The 17,814-nt window shown below is 45.3% G+C and overlaps 1 protein-coding gene and 1 pseudogene across 2 annotated transcripts; one reads left to right on the forward strand and one right to left on the reverse strand.

The window, feature by feature from the left end:
• Positions 1-8,450: 8,450 nt before the first annotated feature.
• LOC106585508 (rho-related GTP-binding protein RhoF-like) lies at positions 8,451-13,587 on the forward strand (annotated as a pseudogene). Its single transcript, XR_014382533.1, has 5 exons — positions 8,451-8,745; positions 9,036-9,123; positions 9,499-9,608; positions 9,965-10,099; positions 10,783-13,587. The product of XR_014382533.1 is annotated as a rho-related GTP-binding protein RhoF-like (transcript).
• LOC106585507 (calcium release-activated calcium channel protein 1) lies at positions 11,813-15,314 on the reverse strand. Its single transcript, XM_014171790.3, has 2 exons — positions 14,993-15,314; positions 11,813-13,347 (listed from the first exon to the last, which is right to left on the reverse strand). Exons 1-2 carry the CDS (start codon positions 15,104-15,106, stop codon positions 12,793-12,795), a joined length of 669 nt encoding a protein of 222 aa, XP_014027265.1. The 5' UTR covers positions 15,107-15,314; the 3' UTR covers positions 11,813-12,792.
• Positions 15,315-17,814: the final 2,500 nt, after the last annotated feature.

Raw genomic sequence — 17,814 nt, forward strand, 5'->3', positions numbered from 1 at the left:
ATCCATTGATTCTTGAAGTATATAAATGCCTCATGAGCTTAGTTCAACTGTCACACTCCATGAGACCCCAAAAGACAAGCTTGTTTTTCTCCAATGTTTGTAAACATTGTCAATGTAAACAAACACGGTATATCCTCTTAACATGGTTAAAACAATCATGGGCTGGGCTTTACAGAAGAGTGACCAGAAAAAAATAAGCAAACATGCATGGCGTTCGCCAAAAGGCATGTGAGAGACTCCCCAAACATATGGAAGAAAGTACTCTGGTCAGATGAGACTAAAATTAAGCTTTTTGGCCATCAAGGAAAACGCTACACCTCTCATCACCCTGAGAACACCATCCCCACAGTAAAGTATGGTGGTGGCAACATCATGCTGTGGGGATGTTTTTCATCGGCAGGGACTGGGAAACTGGTCAGAATTGAAGGAATGATGGATGCTGCTAAATACAGGGAAATTCTTGAGGGAAACCTGTTTCAGTCTTCCAGAGATTTGAGACTGGGACGGAGGTTCATCTTCCAGCAGGACAATAACCATAAGCATAATGCTAAAGCAACACTCAAGTGGTTTCAGGGGAAACATTTAAATGTCTTGGAATGGCCTAGTCAAAGCCCAGACCTCAATCCAATTGAGAATCTGTGGTATGACTTAAAGGTTGCTGTACACCAGAGGAATCCATCCAACTTGAAGGAGCTGGAGAAGTTTTGCCTTGAAGAATGGACAAAAATTAGAGTGTCTAGATGTACCAAGCTTATAGAGACATACCCCAAGAGACTTGCAGCTGTAATTGCAGCAAAGGGTGTCACTACAAAGTATTGACTTTTTTGGGGGGGGGGGGGGGGTGAATAGTTACACACACTCAAGTTTTCAGTTTTTTGTCTAATTTCTTGTTTGTTTCACAATAAAAAATATTTAGCATCTTCAAAGTGGTAGGCATGTTGTGTAAATCAAATGATACAAACCCCACCAAAAAATACTTTTAATTCCAGGTTGTAAGGCAATAAAATAGGAAAAATGCCAGGGGGGGTGAATACTTTCGCAAGCCATTGTAGCTTAAGGTCCAGGGCAGAACGCTGGGACAGGACCGCCCCCACTCCTACATCAGAAGCATCGGCCTCCACCACGAACTGACGGGAATGGTCAGGATGAACCAAGATGGGAGCAGTGGTGAAGCAATGTTTGAGGTCCCAGAACGTACGGTCAGCAGCAGGGGACCACGTGAACGGAACCTTGGGAGAGGTAAGTGCTGACAGGGGAGAAGCCAGGGTGCTGTAACCCCGGATAAAGTGGAGATAAAAGTTGGAGAACCCCAGGAAACATTGCAGCTGCACCCTGGACGTAGGCTGGGGCCAATCCACCACTGCTCCCACCTTCCTGGGATCCATTTGGCCACTCACAGCAGAGATGATGTAACCCAGAAAGGGGATGGTGGAGCGATGGAACTCGCACATCTCTGCTTTTACAAACAGCTGATTCTCCAGGAGGCGTTGAAGAACCTGTCGAAGGTGGAGCACGTGTTCTTGGGGGGAAAGGGAGAAGATGAGGATGTCATCAATGTAGACGAAGATGAACCGGTTCAACATGTCGCAGAGAACATCATTTTCCAGAGCCTGGAACACAACAGGGGCATTGGTAAGGCCAAATGGCATGACCAAATACTCGTAGTGGCCGCTGGTCATGTTGAAAGTGGTCTTCCACTCATCCCTCTCTCCTATCTGCAGCAGGTGTTAGGTGTTCCTTAGATCTAGCTTGGAAAACACGTTGGCCCCCTGGAGCGGCTCGAAGACCAAGGAGATGAGTGGTAGCAGGTAGGAGTTTTCACCGTTATGTCATTGAGTCCCCGGTAGTTGATGCACGGGCGCAGGGTCTTGTCCTTCTTCTCCACAAAAATAACCCTGCACTGGCAGAGAGGAAGAAGGACAGATAAATCCTGCAGCTAGGGAGTACCCAATGTAGGTCTCCATAGCCTTGGTCTCCGGTCCTGACAGAGAGTACAGTCGTCCCCGGGGCGGAGTAGTGCTGGGCAGAAGGTCAATCCCGCAGTCATATGTTCTGTGCGGTGGAAGCGAAGTGGCCCGGGCCTTGTTGAACACCTCCTGAAGGTCCTGGTACTCCACGGGAATGGCGGAGAGGTCCGGGGCAACTTCCAAGCCCCCAGGAAGACGTCCCGGGGTAGGTTTTGTTGACTTCAGGCAATGGGCGTGGCAGAACGGGTTCCAGCCTATGATGGCCCCAGTAGACGAGTTAATGAGAGGATTATGTCGCTGGAGCCAGGGGAATCCCAATACCACAGAAATCTGAGGAGACTTAATGAGCAGAAATTGAATAGTCTTGCTGTGGTTCCCTGACACCCGTAGGTTGATGGGAGTGGAATTGTGGGTGACCCGACCAATAGAGCACCCGTCCAGCGCTCTAACGTCCATGGGTATGGAGAGGGGCTGAGTGGGGATATCCAGCTTGGAAGCCAGGGTAGCGTCCAAAAAGCTCTCATCGGCCCCAGAGTCAATGAGGACCCGGAGAGATTTCGACTGATTTCCCCACAGCAGAATGGAATGAAACAGTGCGAGTAAGGGAAGCAGAAAAGTTCTCCATATGGCCCACCAGAGTACTCGCTCCTAAAGGTAAACCAGGTCTTTTAACCGACAAGAGGACACAAAATGACCACGAGTCCCGCAATACAGGCAACTCTTAGTGTTGAGCCTGTATAACCGTTCTACTGGAGACAACCCAGCTCTGCCTAGTTGCATAGGCTCGGGAAACGGAGACTTGGCCGTCTTTGGCGACTCTCGGGGAACCTCGGGTAGCCTCGGGTTCTCTCGGCAATGGGGCCGTCGGGGACTTCCGGGATGCCTCGGAGGCGAGGTGGAATCCTTGGACGGGTGAGCGAAATCTAATCTCCTCTCCCTCCGTTGTTCCCGTAGTCGCCCACCGATCCTGATGGTCAAGGTGATGAGGGAATTGATATCCATCGGTAATTCCCAGGCTGCAAGCTCGTCCTTGACCTCCTCCGAGACTCCGTGTAGGAACATGTCGAACAGCGCTTCCTGGTTCTAGGCACTATCAGCAGCCAACATACGGAAATCCACCGCATAGTCTGCCACACTGCGGGAGTCCTGCCGAAGCTGGAGTAGCTTCCGGGCAGCCTCTATCCCAGAAAATGGGGCATCAAACACCTTCTTAACCTCTCCCACGAACTCCTCCAGACTGATGCATATGGCCGGCTGTTGCTCCCATACAGCTGTAGCTCAGGCGAGCGTCCTCCCGGACATCAACGTGATAAGGTACGCTATCTTAGAGCGGTCCGAGGGGAAGAAGGAGGGCTGAAGCACGAAGATGAGGGCATTCTGAGTTAGAAATGCCCGACAGGTGCCCGGTTCTCCATTGAAGCATTCTGGGGGAGGTAAGCGGGGCTCTCAGGAAGGCGGAGGGACCGGTGAGGCGGCGCTGCTAACAGCCGTGTTACTGAGGGGCTGTGAGGTTACGTCATAGTAGGCTGCCTCCCAGCCAACCCGCAGAATTTCTCCAGCAAGATGTCCAACACCCGGTCATGGCGTTCAGCGAAGGTGTGGACCCCCTCCAAAAGGCCACGAAGCAATTCCTCATGCCTACCAATGGTGGCTCCTTTGGAGATGGCGTTGCGCAGCTGGTCTGAGTCCGCTGGGTCAGTCATGGCCTGTTCGTACTATCACGCCTCAGGTAAGACCCAGATGCAGACAACATCGAAGGAACAACAGTATATTAATCAAACAGGGGGAGGCAACAAACAGGTCAAGAGCAGGCAGAGGTCAGTAATCCAGATAGGTGGGGCAAAGGTACAGGACGGCAGGCAGGGTCAGGGCAGGCAGAATGGTCAACACCGGGAAAACTAGGAAACTGGAACAATCGAGAGACAGGAGCAGAGGGGAAAACGCTGGTAGGCTTGATGAAACAAAACGAACTGGCAACAGACAAACAGAGAACACAGGTATAAATACACTGGAGATAATGGGGAAGATGAGCGACACCTGGAGGGAGGTGGAGACAATCACAAAGATAGGTGAAAGATCAGGGTGTGACACTGAGAGACACATCGACTCAGCTTTTTACCAAAACAGAGTAACTGGAATTCTGATAGACTTTGGTTTTTAACGTAAATATATAATTTAATCGTATTATTATATGTAGTAGAAACCGATGGGTTAGAAGAAGCCTACATAACCAACCCATAAAGTAAAATGTTGTCACGACTTCCGCCGAAGTCGGTCCCTCTCCTTGTTCGGGCGGCGTTCGGCGGTCGACGTCACTGGCCTTCTAGCCATCACGATCCACTTTTCATTTTCCATTTGTTTTGTCCTTACACGCCTGGTTTCAATCCCCCAATTACTTGTTCATTATTTATCCCTCTGTTCCCCCATGTCCATCCACCATAAGGGACTCGTAGAGTCAGGCGCAGCTGGGAATTTTATTGACCGTTCATTTGCCCATAGTTTAGGGATCCCCCTTGTTCCTGTGGATATGCCCTTCCCTGTGCACGCCCTAGATAGTCGACCATTAGGGTCAGGGCTGAGTAGGGAGGCCACCGCTCCACTAGACATGGTTACGCAGGAGGGTCACAAGGAGAGAATCGGTCTCTTCCTTATCGATTCTCCTGTGTTTCCCATAGTGCTGGGCCTACCCTGGTTGGCCTGTCATGACCTCACTATTTCGTGGCAACAGAGGGCTCTCAAGGGGTGGTCACGAAAGTGCTCAGGGAGGTGTGTAGGGGTTTCCATCGGTGCGACTACGGTGGAAAGTCCAAACCAGGTCTCCACCGTGCGCATCCCCTCAGAATATGCCGATTTGGCTCTCACCTTCTGTAAGAAGAAGGCGGCTCAATTACCACCCCATCGACGGGGGGATTGTGCGATAAATCTCCTGGTAGACGCAGCACTTCCCAGGAGTCACGTGTATCCTCTGTCACAGGAGGAGACGGCGGCTATGGAAAAATATGTCTCCGAATCCCTGGGGCAGGGATACATTCGGCCCTCCACTTCACCTGCCTCCTCGAGTTTCATTTTTGTGAAGAAGAAGGATGGAGGTCTGCACCCATGTATTGACTATCGGGGTATCAATCAGATCATTGTGAGGTACAGCTACCCGCTGCCTCTCATCGCCAGTGCGATCGAGTCAATGCACGGGGCGCGCTTCTTCACAAAATTGGATCTCAGGAGCGCTTACAACCTGGTGCGTATCCGGGAGGGGGACGAGTGGAAGACGGAATTTAGTACCACCTCGGGGCACTATGAGTACGTCGTCATGCCGTACGGGTTGATGAATGCTCCATCAGTCTTCCAGGCCTTTGTTGACGAGATTTTCCGGGACCTGCACGGGCAGGGTGTAGTGGTGTATATCGACTACATTCTGATATACTCCGCTACACGTGCCGAGCATGTGTCCCTGGTGCGCAGGGTGCTTGGTCGACTGTTGGAGCATGACCTGTACGTCAAGGCTGAGAAATGTCTGTTCTTCCAACAGTCCATCTCCTTCCTAGGGTACCGCATTTCCACGTCAGGGGTAGAGATGGAGAGTGACCGCATTTCAGCCGTGCGTAATTGGCCGACTCCCACCACAGTAAAGGAAGTGCAACGGTTCCTAGGGTTTGCCAACTACTATCGGAGGTTTATCCGGGGCTTTGTTCAGGTAGCGGCTCCCATTAACTCACTGCTGAAGGGGGAACCGGTGTGACTGCAGTGGTCGGCTAAGGCGGACAGGGCTTTTGGTCACCTGAGGGCTCTGTTTACCTCGACTCCCGTGCTGGCTCATCCGGATCCCTCTTTGGCGTTCATAGTGGAGGTAGATGCGTCTGAGGCTGGGATAGGAGCCGTGCTCTCTCAGCGCTCGGGTATGCCACCAAAGCTCCGCCCCTGTGACTTATTTTCGAAGAAGCTCAGCCCGGCAGAGCAAAACTATGTGGGGGACCGGGAGCTGTTGGTTGTCGTCAAGGCTCTGAAGGCGTGGAGACATTGGCTTGAGGGGGCGAGACACCCTTTTCTCATCTGGACTGACCACCGCAATCTGGGGTACATCCAGGCGGCGAGGAGACTGAACCCTCGCCAGGCAAGGTGGGCCATGTTTTTTACCCGTTTTGTGTTCACCCTGTCCTACCGACCAGGTTCCCAGAACACTAAGGCAGACGCACTGTCCCGGATGTATGAAACAGAGGAGCGGTCCATGAATCACACTCCCATTCTCCCAGCCTCTTGCCTGGTGGCACCGGTAGTGTGGGAGCTGGACGCGGACATCGAGCGGGCGTTACGTACAGAGCCCACTCCTCTCCAGTGTCTGGCTGGGCGTCTGTATGTTCCGTCTGCTGTCCACGACCGGTTGATCTATTGGGCCCACACTTCACCCTCCTCTGGTCATCCTGTCATCGGTCGGACAGTGCGCTGTCTTAGTGGGAAGTACTGGTGGTCCACCTTGGCCAAGGATGTGAGGGTTTATGTTTCCTCCTGCTCGGTGTGCGCCCAGTGCAAGGCTCCCAGGCACCTGCCCAGAGGGAAGTTACAACCCCTGCCCGTTCCACAACGGCCGTGGTCGCACCTGTCGGTGGACTTCCTGACAGATCTTCCTCCCTCACAGGGCAACACCACGATCCTGGTCATTGTGGATCGGTTTTCGAAGTCCTGCCGTCTCCTCCCTTTGCCTAGTCTCCCTACGGCCCTACAGACTGCGGAGGACCTGTTCACTCACGTCTTCCAGCACTACGGGGTGCCTGAGGACATAGTCTCTGATCGGGGTTCCCAGTTCACGTCCAGGGTCTGGAGGGCGTTCATGGAATGTCTGGGGGTCTCGGTCAGCCTCACCTTAGGTTTTCACCCCGAGAGTAACGGGCAGGTGGAGAGAGTAAACCAGGATGTGGGTAGGTTTCTGCGGTCATATTGCCAGGACCGGCCGGGGGAGTGGGCGGCGTTCATCCCCTGGGCAGAGATGTCCCAAAACTCACTCCACCACTCCTTCACTAACCTCTCCCTCTTCCAGTGCGTACTGGGGTATCATCCGGTTCTGGCACCTTGGCATCAGAGCCAGATCAAGGCTCCTGCGGTGGACGAATGGTTTAAGCGCTCGGAGGAGACCTGGGACGCCGCCCATGTGCACCTGCAACGGGCCGTGAGGCGGCAGAAGGCGAGCGCCGACCGCCACTGCAGTGAGGCCCCAGTGTTTGCACCAGGCGACCGGGTCTGGCTCTCGACCCAAAACCTGCCCCTCCGCCTGCCCTGCCGGAAGCTGGGCCCGCGGTTTGTGGGGCCATTCAAAGTCCTGAGGAGACTGAACGAGGTATGCTACAGGTTACAGCTTCCCCCAGATTACCTTATTAATCCCTTGTTCCATGTGTCTCTCCTCAGGCCGGTGGTGGCTGGTCCACTCCAGGAGTCTGAGGTGCGGGAGGTTCCTTCGCCCCCTCTGCACATCGAGGGGGCCCCGGCGTATGCTGTTCGGGCCATCTTGGACTCGAGGCGTCGGGCGAGGGGCCTTCAGTACCTCATGGAGTGGGAGGGGTACAGTCCGGAGGAGAGATGCTGGGTGCCGGTGGAGGACGTCTTGGACCCTTCGTTGCTGTGGGAGTTCCACCGTCTCCATCCGGATCGCCCTGCGCCTCGTCCTCTGGGTCGTCCCCGAGGTCGGTGTCGGTGCGCTGCTGGAGCCGCGCGTCAAGGGGGGGTACTGTCACGACTTCCGCCAAAGTCGGTCCCTCTCCTTGTTCGGGCGGCGTTCGGCGGTTGACGTCACCGGCCTTCTAGCCATCGCCGATCCACTTTTCATTTTCTATTTGTTTTGTCCTTGTCTTACACACCTGGTTTCAATTCCCCAATTACTTGTTCATTATTTAACCCTCTGTTCCCCCATGTTTGTTTGTGAGTGATTGTTTATTGTATATCGGTCCATTATTGTGTCCTTGGATTTATTTGACGTGTATTGTGATTATTGTTGAGTAAAATTGCGTACATTACTCATATCTGCTGTCCTGCGCCTGACTCATCTACACCAGCTACACACAGACGCATTACAAATGTAATATCCATATATGGCCAGCTATGTAATCTTTAACATTGATTTATCCTGCAATAGATGTCGTTCAATTGGTAATACATTTTGGTCTTCTTCTAATGCTGGTTAAGGAGAAAGTAATCTAAAGTAACTGAATGCAATCAGATTACATTACTGAGTTTGGGTAATCCAAATGTTACATTACTGATAAAACATTTGGACAGGTAACTAGTAACTGTAACGGATTACATTTAGAAAGTAACCTACCCAACCCTGCTCCTGGATAAGGCATTGGTAATGTGCCCATTCATTAATAAATGGGTGGGGTGGGGCAGAGAAAAGGGGAGGCCCTACTTTTCTGTCGTGGGAGGGGTAAGTACTCAACCAAGAGGAGCGTCCTTAAAACCACTGGATATTCAGCCCAGGTATGTACAAGGTGACAATGGACAGTGCTATTCACACTATGTTAAGCCAGTTTTCTCACTCAGGGTTTGTTGTCATTTATTCTTATCTCAAGTGTCTGTGGCCGTTATCCAGATAACTAAATCTTCTTCAACAAGAGGAGGCTCTTTTGCCACATTTTCATCTAGCTTCTCAGAGAGAGGCATGCCACAGAACGTGTCAGGCGTGAGCAGTGGGCATACCAGGCGGCGAGAGGAGTTGAAGGTTGTGATAGTAGGTGATGGTGGATGTGGGAAAACCTCCCTCCTCATGGTTTACACAAAAAAATACTTTCCAGAGGTAAGACAATTGACAAAGCCAGCTCATCATCTGGCTGCTTCTCTTCTCTTTTTACACTTGCTTTGAGTGAAAAATGTCTATGTATTGTTATTCATTTTTCAGCACTATTCTTACTCTGCATGTAAGCAAATTATAGTGAGAAGTAATTGACTGTATGTGACAAAAATTATATTTATATATCCACAGAAAATGACGAAAAGAGCAAAGTTAATTTCAACCTTTTTAGCAATCATATCTGAAAAAAAATAGAGGACTTGAAATATAACTACATTTTTGTCTATACATTTCAGAAATATATTCCCTCTGTGTTTGAAAAATGTGTCGCCAAGGTGAGGTACAGAGGGGCTGAGTTTCGCCTGAACCTCTATGATACTGCAGGTAAGGTCTTGTATACCCATGCTTTTGAAAGCACCAGTGCACTTACACCTGGCTAAACAGGAATCCCAAGTCTTTGGTGGGCGTGTTGTGCTATTATTAAGTAGTCAAAGATATCTTAGAAATGCAATAACAAACACCCTCTGGTTGCTAAATAATCTTAATCATTTACAGGCCTAAGTGAAATTCAGGAGAGAGTTATACACATTTATATTTTAAAGAAAGATAGAGGTATAACAAATTTAGGAATGACAGATAAGGCTGCCATTGATTTAAGTAACCAACGTCTTAAGAGAGTGATTTTTTTCTATACGATTATTTTCATGGCAGACTAATAATGCACAGCCATCTGTTTCTGTGTATTTCTGTGTATTTCAGGTCAAGCGGACTATGACTGATTACGGCCTCTGTCCTATCCGAATGCCAACCTGGTGTTGATCTGCTATGATGTAATTTGCCCCTCAAGTTATGACAATGTCCTAATAAAGGTACTGCACTGTCTTCTCTTCATACTTTACTGCTTGTTTGTCTGTTTAAATCCCCAGAATGAGGAAGAAACCTTATTAACATACTTGCCATATAAAGTTATGACATTTACAACAGAATTAAAGTTGCTGAAGATGTCAGTGTCATATATGAATATGATATATATATATATATATATATATATATATATATATGATATGAAGATATGTCAGTATCAGAAATCTATTTGAATACTTGCTCAAGCAAGTATTTATCATGTTCATGGTGAATTATTTTTGCACAGTAGATGCAGTCACTCTCACAAGAATGCATGACGTAGAATGTTTATAATATCTAACTCTGTTTACATATATTTCAGTGGTATCCCGAGGTTCATCACTTCTGCCATGGCGTGCCTATTATCCTGGTAGGATGCAAAACAGATCTGCGGAAAGACAAGGCCTTGGCAAGGAAACTGTGGTCTTCAGGCCAGAACCCCATCACATACATCCAGGTAGATTTCATACATAGCCATACTGTATGTATGTATGTATGTATAACTTATATACATTGAATGTACATTTGCCATGCCACTTACATAATAATAAGTAATTAGTATTGGGTTTATTGAAAATGCAATACAAGTGGTTGAATTAGGGTTGTGTGATTGGAATGGGAGACTTTGATCAGAAGTGTTTGAATAAAAACATTTTCAAAAGATCAAGAGCGTTGATGATATTATGTTTATGACAGTAATTACAAGGCGAATCCCCACATTTGTGAGTGGTAATCCAATTTCTGAATAACCCTTTTACATGGACTCAATTTATTTATCTGCCATTTTCTTTTTGACAACAGAACTAGTTCATGTCAGAGAGGGAACTTTTGTCATACAATATTTGTCTAATAAACAGCATGAGCGGGCGCACACCCAGAGAAAAGTATTTAGTGTAGAGGTGCTGACTAACAGAGAATAAAATGTAAGCTATAAAAACAAAGAGAGTCACAGACTCCATATATATAACCTCCCAGTTATTTATTGGGTAAAAAAACACCAATGTTTCAGCATCACTGTGCCTTCAGGGTTTTTTCTAAAAACACCAAACAGGAAGAGTCACCTCAGAGTAGTAGGACAAGGTTTATGTTTTTTTGGCCTCTCAATTAGGAATATCACAACTTTTTTAATAATCTGAGCAGGGTGAAGAGACCAAAAGGAAGATCAATGCTGAGCTCTACTTGGAGTGTTCAGCCAAATACAAAGAGAATGTGGAGGACGTATTCAGAGAGGCTACCAAACGAGCCCTTGCAGCAACAAGGAAATCCAGAAAGGCAAAGAGGAGGAACGGATTCTGTGCCCTTCTGTGACCCAAGAGATAATGCTATCCACCACCGTGAGCTCCTGAAACAGACAATACTCTAGCCCTACTCAGGGAAAACACAGATGATGACAGACTACTTCTCCCTACGAGTCCTCTTATAATATTGTTGCTGCATTTTACCCTTCTGCTAACCGACTTCCTTTGTTGTTCCTTCCTGCTAATTCTTGACATATTGTCAAAATGTGTTTCTTTAATAGAAATCAACAACGAAATGAAGGATGCATGAGGAAGAAGTTGAAGGTACCATTGTATAATAATTGAAGGTTCCATTGTATTTTTCATTTTGATGCATCCAAATCTTTTAATTTATACAAAAGAGAAGGTTGACTCAAACAGTAATTTACATAGTACATCTCATAGATGTAAAAAAAAAAAAAAAAAAACATTAATATGATTAAATGAAGCAACATAAATCTGGATTAGCTTGTAGAATTCATTCTTCGGTAAGCCTAGGGTTGTTATGCATAATAACAATTGCACATTGACTCCAGTCCTTCCAATGACAATGAATGTAATCAGATATGACATACAAAATATGTATAATGTATTTCATAAATGTTAATGATTGTCTAATAAAGAGGTTTTCTCAATCCAATTCACTTACCTTTGGGGAGACTCACCACATTGTAACAGATTTACAGTATACGACTATAAAACTATTCAACCTCTTGGATTTGGCAACAGACACAAGGCAGTATAGTCAGAGTAAACATAATTGCGTGGGGCTTAATAAGCCCTCAAACAGAACATCTTAAAAACATCAAATGGCATTTAAAGGGGATGTTTTAAAAAAAGGTGTCAACCATCATCCAATATACTGATGTATAAATAATAAAAACCGCAAATAATCATATGCCATTATTTTATTAAAGTAATATGTGCACTGGATCACATTCAAAGGTTGACGATAAAGATCTGAAGTTTTGCCTCCATTGAAATTAATTTAGAAGTAGCTACTTGTGACTTCACATAAACGCAAAACAATCAGTGCTTTACAGTATTGTTAAAGGATGTACATTATGTTGAGGACAATATTTCAGCCTAATATTTTCGCAACTACAGTATAAGAGTTCATCTATCATGTAACAACAGTATGAGTAGTGTGCTTAAAATGCATTAACTTATCAAAAAACCATCAGAGCATATCTTTAATTATCAATAATGTTGAGTTTAAAAAGATAAAATATAAATATTCCAAACCTGAGGGACAGATTAAGGTCACCTGACTAAAAAATATCTGAATTCTGCACTTCGCTTGCACCATAACTATTACAGCAGTTAATACATGTTATACTCTCCTGAGGAGTTTTACTTTCATGGAAATTGGCCGGTTATCGTTTGTAAATGAACAATTCTAGCTACTTCACAAAATGTTCATCCCACATTTTTGGTGTTCCCCAGCCGCCACAGACAAAATGTAGTTTAGTCATGTGTATGTGATATAAATACAAATATCATCTATGTAATGAAGATATCCAAGAATATTCAACTACAAATTTCACACTCACATTCAGCTATTCAGATGTGTTTCTGAAGACATAAGGAAGACAATAGACATGCAGCAAAGTAAAAACAAAAAGTATCTTGAGTCCAATCGAATGAACAATACAAAGCAAATTCTCCTGACCTCTCCACAACTATTTAAGAAAATAGAAAAAAGCCTAGAGCAGAGTCCAAATCCCAATACAAAACATCTGTAGAAATGATATATTACTATAAAAGTATCCTTTCTCAGGGTGCTCATGCAAATAGATGAATAAAATGCTTCATTATAGATTTCTTACAGCTGTCTAATGCTCTATTCTCTCTACTCATGTGTATGTTCCCGTTAGGGGAAGTGGACAGAGGAGGGCTGCAGACTGGTCGTCTCTGCCCTGTGGTCCAGCTGGTTCTGCAGCCGGGTGATATTGGACAGCTCCTCCAGCTCCTGAAACTGACGGTCAGTTTTGTGACTGACCAGAGAGCGGTAGAAGTGCACAGCGAAGACGATGAACACCAATCCAAATGGCACCATGATGGAGGTGGAGGCAATGGCTGCCGCCTCACCAGAACTGATGGTGCCATTATCAGTGGGGCGCCTGAGGGGCAGGAACTTGACCCAGCACAGCAGAACCACCTCGGTTAGGAAGAGCAGGGTACCGATAACAGTGGAGAAGGCCCAGGCCAGTTCAATATGGCGGTGCATGCGCTCATGGGGTGACTCGTTGACCGAGTTTAAGTTGTGAACGTTGCTGACCGCCTCCAGATTTGGCAGGATACAGGTGCTGATCATCAGGGCGAAGAGGTGCACTGCCACTAGGACAGTGGTGCAGGCGCTGAAGGCTATCAGCAGCCCTGGGGGATACACATGATCTGGCTCCAGCTGCACCTCTACCATAGCCACCTGAAATACAGAGAGGCATTTTAACACGAAACACTGACCGAGAAAGCAACGACCAGGATTTCATTCAGAGACAATTATCTATTTTATAGCTCAACCACTTCAAGTGACAATTCCATGTTTTTCTCTGTTGGTTGCACAGAAAGATGTAGCCTAACCCTGTAACCAGGTAACAACTGTACTGGGTCTAACTGTCTGTTGGGTGAGTGACTGTCAGATTAAATGTTATTGGCTTGTATGGTATAGTAGGATATTCTGCAGTTAATTTGTGGTAGGTTAAGGTTTAGATATGACTGACTCACTAATGGCATCCTTACTTTGCATCTGGCCTTGCATAGAGGTTTAAACATGCAGAGACATTTCAATGCATTCAACTATGCCCCATCCGTGGCCGTGGGGATGCAAATCTATGCGTTACAAATTGCAATGTATCCGGTTTCATACAGATTTTTTTTTAATTGTATCGTTAAATCTGTCCACAGGTTATTTTCAATGAAAAGGTTGTGGTTTATCCAGCATTATAAACCAGGTAGTTTGGGTCCTGGATGATGAAACAACAACATTCCAGCCATGTGTAAATCAGAAAATATACCACAGGTATGAAGCAAAACTAGTTGTTTACTATTATATTTATGATGGTATCCTGTTTATAATAGCAATAGGCACCTCTGGGGTTTGTGGTTTACGGCCAATATGCCACTGTTAAGGGTTGTATCCAGGCACTCCGCTTCGCGGCGTACTTAAGAACAGCCCTTAACCGTGGTATATTGGCTATATACCACAACCCCTCGTGCCTTATTGCTTAAATATACCATGTCTCTTCTTAAGCGTAACGCAACGCTGAGTATCTGGAAACAACACTTAGCCGTGGTATATTGGCCATATATCACAAACCCCCGAGGTGCCTTATTGCTATTATAAACTGGTTACCAACATAATTAGAGCAGTAAAAATAAATGTTTCATCATACCTGTTGTATACGGTCTGATATACCACGGCTGTTAGCCAATCAGCATTCAGCGCTCGAACCACCCAGTTTATAATGGCCATTATAAATCGGGTGGTTCAAGCCCTGAATGCTAAAAACGAGATCAAGTCATTCAGGTATAGAAAGATCCCGGAGTTTCCGACTTGGAATTCCGAGTTGGATGATCCATCAAATTTATTTTTCTTGAATGCACTGTAGTCTGAGATTTCCAAGTTCCCAGTTGATTTGAATGAGACATCATCCCTGAGCTCCGACTTCTCCCACATGCTGACCTCTGACTTCTACTAAGGGAATGACCTCGATAACATTTTCGGCAGATACGTTTAACAAAATATTATTTATAAAAAGCAATCTATTAATTATGGTTTTTGAACACTATAATTTGTTTACAGACATGATAGTTGTGAGCCCACTTTCAGTTAATGGTTGACACGGCTTGTTGGCCATTACATTAGCCAATCGGCGTTTCTCAACGAGTTCAAAGCACTTGAATTGGTATTTACAACTGGTAATTACTACCTTCCCACTCGGTTACGAACGCTACATTTTTAGATAGTCAAATAGGCCGGTAGGTGTCATGTGTCAAGAAATTGTGCGTCATATAACTCAATTTTGGCAAAGTTGCCAGAATCCTCTCCAATCTCTGAGTCCAGTACTCACCATCGCGAAACCCGACAGGAGAGCTGAAGTTCTGCTCGTAGCCTTCAGCTTTGCTCGACTCAAGTAAAGTTTTCTCCATGACAGAGCTTGCAAAGAGTGTTCGTTCAAACTCATTGCTGGCTACCGTTATAACTTTTCAAGCAGTCAACCTGTAGTTCTACACAAGATGCGGCCTCATGCGAATTGACATACAATTGAAATTCTAAACTAAAGGAAAAAAACGTTATTTCTATAAACGTTAACCTTCTGTTACTGTTGCCATAACTAATTCAGGAAACACAAGATATTATTTTACCCACAATCCAATGCTGTTTCTGTGTGCGGCGCAGTTTACTGCTTGCGGTAGTTGTAGTGCGCCTATGAACATTCCTGTAGATTTCATCGGTGGGGTTGTATGTCTAGATCTGTGGGTGCACTTTTGAATAGGTCACATCAACTTCGCCTAAAGAATGCAAACAACGTGTTCAATACCGTGGGATGATTATATTTAAATGTGTGTGTCCATAGCCTATAGAATTGCATAAATGCTACCATTCTTTTTCACTTGCATTTCAGCCATAAAATATTGACAATATTCTAGTACCAGAATACCATCAGTAATAATTCGATGCATCTTTGACATTGGACGTGTTGGTAAACTATCTCTATATGTGCTGTTGGATGGTCGCATTCATTAAGGCAAACTAGCACGTTTTTATGGATTAATTATGCAATTAAAGGATTTGATGGAAAACATGCTATTGAGCAGCCATCTTTGACTGACACCTAGTGGATGCCATAGGCTATTATGACAACTCAATGAAGCCCTGAGAATAAAGGCCTAGAAATCATTTTGTTGGCGAGTGCTTTTTATCAATTATTTTCATGTGTTTAACTTCTTTATTGGTCTCCCTTTTTAGCTATTTGGTTAACATTTTCTACGAGTACAATATGTTTTGCCCTTTTTATTGCTCTGATTTTATGTGCACTGGATCTCAATACTTGTCTCTTCCCTCACTCACAGGTGCTGCTGGCTTTGAGTATCTGCACTGTGAAACTTGTCATTGTTTTTGAGAGCAGTTTACTGCACTGACCAGGTATTAAAGACAAGGTAGGTGAAGACACAATCATGTACTATGTCCCTGATGTTAGAGAACATTTCACTGCATTTCACTGTCTACACTTGTTGTATTTGGCGCATGTGACAAATAACATTTGATTTGATTTTTGATTTGAACAAGGCCCAGCTCGGCATGTAGAACAATCTAATCACAACTGTTAATGCCAGTTGTGACCAGATTATACTGCCCCAAGAAAATCCCGTAAATCTTTCTTACCTAAACACACTCTTCAGAGGTTTGTAGAATTGTTGTCCAGTATAATGCACATTATACAGAGTATACAAAATATTAAGAACATCTTTTCTTTTTATTACATAGACTGACCAGGTGAAACTAAGTATCCGTTATTGAGGTCACTTGTTAAATCCACTTCAATCAGTGTAGATGAAGGGGGAGACAGGTTAAAGAAGGATTTTTAAGCCTTGATACATGGATTGTGTATGTGTGCCATTCAGAGGGTGAATGGGCAGGAAAAAAATGTATGCGCTTTTTGAACTGGGTATGGTGGTAGGTGCCAGGCACACCGGTTTGTGTCAAAAACTGCAACGCTGCTGTGTTTTTCCACGCTCAACAGTTTCCCGTGTGTATCAAGAATGGTCCATCCAGCCAACTTGACACAACTGTGGGAAGCATTGGAGTCAACATGGGCCAGCTTGTAGAGTCCATGCCCCAACAAATTAAGGGTGGGGGTGCGTGCAACGCAGTTTGAGGAACGCAATAAATAGAAACTAGTCAGTGTATTTTCTATTTAGTGGGGTACTTAGTATGATGGGGGGATTTTGGGAAGGAGTGTGCAGCTGACTCTTTGTCCATCATATTTTAATCTAACAATTGTATTAGAATATCCTACTGTGTAATCTGTTCATATGCATAGATGCAAGAATTTCACAAAATGTCAACAAGAATAAATGGGGTTATGGACATAATTAGATCAGACTTAAACAGTATAATGATGGTCATAATGACACTCTTGTTAAATTGGTAATACTTGTGCAGAAATTAGATGTAATTCTGACAATGAAAGCACTCAATAATGTCCTACATGTGTACTTTAGTTACTGGCAATTCATTATTTCTGCTTTGAACTACCAAGAAATCATGAGATGGGTACTTTGTCCTCTATCTGTAGACATTAAGGGCAGAGCAATCAAATCCAGAGCAGCTGATGGCTTCCTGTGTCTGTCGCAGGTTAGCATTTTTCTACATGAATCTTGTTCTGGAGGCAGCTCTGCAGAGTGGTCACTAGCTGGCACAGCCACTGTCATAACATCTGATTTTAAACCTACTCTTAACCACACTGCTAACCCTAACGCCTAACCTTAAATTAAGACCAAAAAGCAAATGTTTTGTTTTCATGAATTCTTACAATAGAGACAATTTTGACTTTGCAGCAGGCCTATCTAAAGGGAAATCACTAAATTCTGCCTCCAGGACAAGACTCATGACAATAAACGTCAACCTGCGTGTCTGTCACTGTAGTAAAGTGAAACATGTCCTCAATCATTATGATTTTTTTTGTGTGTGATAACATGCCACTCCCTTTATTTTCAATGAGCCAGATGTGTTCCCATTGCCCATCTGTACTATTCCTGACCATTCCCTCTCTACCACCTTCCAGTCCCACTCTGACTCTGGGTGCCCTTTGTAAGCAACCCTGTAAGAAAATGCAATCTGCCTTTCCATTGGCTTTGCCTGCCCCCTGTCTCTCCTGACCTTTCCTGT

Source organism: Salmo salar, chromosome 24, assembly GCF_965601325.2.
Source record: "Salmo salar chromosome 24, fSalSal1, whole genome shotgun sequence".
Taxonomy (NCBI): Eukaryota; Metazoa; Chordata; class Actinopteri; order Salmoniformes; family Salmonidae; genus Salmo; species Salmo salar.